The 3,043-nt window shown below is 36.4% G+C and overlaps 1 protein-coding gene across 1 annotated transcript; it reads left to right on the plus strand.

Annotated features, from left to right (window-relative positions):
* The first annotated feature begins 417 nt into the window (after positions 1 to 417).
* Positions 418 to 1,389, plus strand: LOC113143143 (olfactory receptor 1-like). The gene has a single exon (XM_026328612.1). It carries the CDS (start codon positions 418 to 420, stop codon positions 1,387 to 1,389), a length of 972 nt encoding a protein of 323 aa, XP_026184397.1.
* Positions 1,390 to 3,043: the final 1,654 nt, after the last annotated feature.

The raw sequence follows: 3,043 nt of genomic DNA on the forward strand, positions 1-3,043 counted from the left end.
GGGAGATGGTCTTTTCAACTGTTTTGTCATTGACAGGTGTAAAATGTGTCATTGAACACACACACAACTTTTGCTTATAAATGTCATAATGAACTTTACCAGGCAAAAACATTTTACCAGACAAAACACTGTCTTCTCTGATTGGAGCATAATACACATCAGTAGTAACAGCCACTGCAGCAACCCTACCTCTACATACTGACAGACTCCATGTGGGGCCTCTGGCCACAGTAGAGAAACTACAATAGGCACAAAAGAGGAGGCATCGTGCTCTGTCTGACAGAAACAAGTCATCAGGAAGAGATAAGGAGAGGAGCTTCGTCTACATAAGAGAACACTGGACTTAAACACAGAGGGGTAGGTCTCTAAATGAACTGCTGTGTTGAAAACAGTCAAAGATTGACAAGGCGTCTTCAGATGGAGTTTTTTAACTCAGCTCTTGGGCAAAATATCACTTTTGTACGTCCTGCATATTTCATAATAAGTGGTTTTATTGGGATACCTAATATTAAGTATTACTATGTCTCTCTGTTTTTTATGTATGTTGTTTCAGTGCTTGGAAACACAGCTGTAATTACTGTAATAATTCTGGACTATAATCTGAGAAGTCCTAAATATGTAGCAGTTTTTAATTTAGCATTTGCAGACCTGTTGAGTAGCTCTGCTTTGGTGCCAAAGGTTCTTGACATCTTTCTGTTTGACCATCCCTACATCCCATATAATGACTGCTTGACATTTATGTTTTTCTGCCATACCTGCTCTTCGATTCAGGCTCTTAATCTGGTTGCACTTGCCTATGACAGACTGATAGCTATTATCTTCCCACTGCACTATCAATCCATGGTGACCCACAGGTTCATGTTTTCTTTGATTGCCTCTTTCTGGCTCTTTGCTATTACAATTACACTTATTGCAGCAGGTCTTCTCACAAGACTTTCCTTTTGTAATTCTGTGATAATTAACAGTTATTTCTGTGACCATGGTCTAGTAAATCGGCTTGGCTGCAGTGATATTACCCCGAGCCGTGTAGTTGGTGTTTTGGCATCAGTTCTTTTACTTGGGCTTCCTTTGGCATTTATTTTGGGAACTTACTGTTTCATTGCTTATGCTTTGTCAAAGATTTCCACAAGACGAGAAAGAGTGAAGGCATTTAAAACCTGCACAGGTCACCTGTCATTAGTGGCTATCTATTTCCTTCCTATCATATATGTATATTGCTTTGCAAGCACAATACATCCAAATGCCAGGATCATCATCATGTCTCTGAGTGCTGTCATCCCCCCCATGTTGAACCCAATCATTTATGTTTTTCAGACACAAGAAAACAAAGCATCTTTGAAGAAGTTGTGTAAACTCAAAGAGGAATCCAAAATTGCAACAATTAGTTAAAATATATTGAGCCTTTTTTCATAGTTATTGACAATGAAATGTGCAGGTAGAGTTAGTTATTGACAATAATTTTAAATGTTTTATTACAATCATACAAATAGTTTGTTGTTTTTTTATTGCTCTTTTGTACAATAAACTTAACTAATTGCAGACTTGTTACATTAATTGCTTTTAATGAAACATTAAGATGAAAAAACACCAGTCAATAGAGCTTTAAAAAACACCAAGATAAACAGTGAAACTTTAGTCAAAATGTTTTAGTGACGTTTGAAGATGTGTGTTGCAGGCTTGTGCAAAGACTTCCTTATATAAAAGAATGCCTGCATTGTGTTGTTATGGATAGTGAATCATAATGTGAGACTTACATACTTTTTATAAAAAATGTATCAAAATAAATGGTTTGAAATATTGTACAAAATTAATTCAAAAAACTATTGCTATTACTTGTCTCTACCAAAATTTCCTAATGTGATGAAACAAATTTAATATACATGTGAGAAGAAAAGTATAAATGCTATTTCTCACACTGTAAAATGCATTTTAGGAAACTGCACAAGTGGCAACAGTTCCCATCAGTCAATCGTTTCATCTCTAGTTACTTAGTTTAGATGTAGTAAAAATAATAATGTCGACAGAAGAGAAAACTGCTACCATATCTAATCTCATATTTATTCATCCTGCAAGAAATTAATTTCAGTGGATTATCCAACATCCCTCATGTTACATATTTTTATATCTTCCTGTGTTTTGTCTATATCATGACTGTTGTTGGGAATGTTCTTCTTCTCTCAGTGATTTTCCTGGTCAAGACTCTTCATACTCCTAAATACATGATTGTGTTCAACCTGGCTTTAGCAGATTTGTGTGGGAGCACTGCTCTCATCCCAAAAGTCTTAGACACATTTTTATTTGACAACAGATACATTGTCTATGAGGCTTGCTTTTAAGGTACCATAGTATTGTGACTAAACCAGCTAATGCTGCAATGCTGCTGTTTGCATGTTTTTTTATATTAAGTCTAAAACCATACTTGGTTGGACTGCTTGATCGTCTCTTCTACTGTGGGTCTTTGGTGATACACAGCTTTTTTTTTCTGTTATTATGGACCAAGATATATGCTGGCTAGTAATGATACATCTTTAAATAAGATCATGATATACATTATCTCACAGAAGTGAGTACACCCCTCACATTTTTGTAAATAATTTATTATATCTTTTCATGTGATAATGCTGAAGAAATGACACTTTGCTACAATGTAAAGTAGTGAGTGTACAGCTTGTATAACAGTATAAATTTGCTGTCCCTTCAAAATAACTCAACACACAGCCATTAATGTCTAAGCCGCTGGCAACAAAGGTGAGTACACCCCTAAAAGAAAATGTCCAAATTGGGCCCAATTAGCCATTTTCCTTCCCCGGTGTCATGTGACTCGTTAGTGTTACAAGGTCTCAGGTGTGAATGGGGAGCAGGTGTGTTAAATTTGGTGTTATTGCTCTCAGTCTCTCATACTGGTCACTGGAAGTTCAACATGGCACCTCATGGCAAAGAACTCTGAGGATCTGAAAAAAAGAATTGTTGCTCTACATAAAGATGGCATAGGCTATAAGAACACTGCCAAAACCCAGGACAGGTTCCACTCAGAACAGGCCTC

Source organism: Mastacembelus armatus, chromosome 14, assembly GCF_900324485.2.
Source record: "Mastacembelus armatus chromosome 14, fMasArm1.2, whole genome shotgun sequence".
Classification (NCBI taxonomy): domain Eukaryota; kingdom Metazoa; phylum Chordata; class Actinopteri; order Synbranchiformes; family Mastacembelidae; genus Mastacembelus; species Mastacembelus armatus.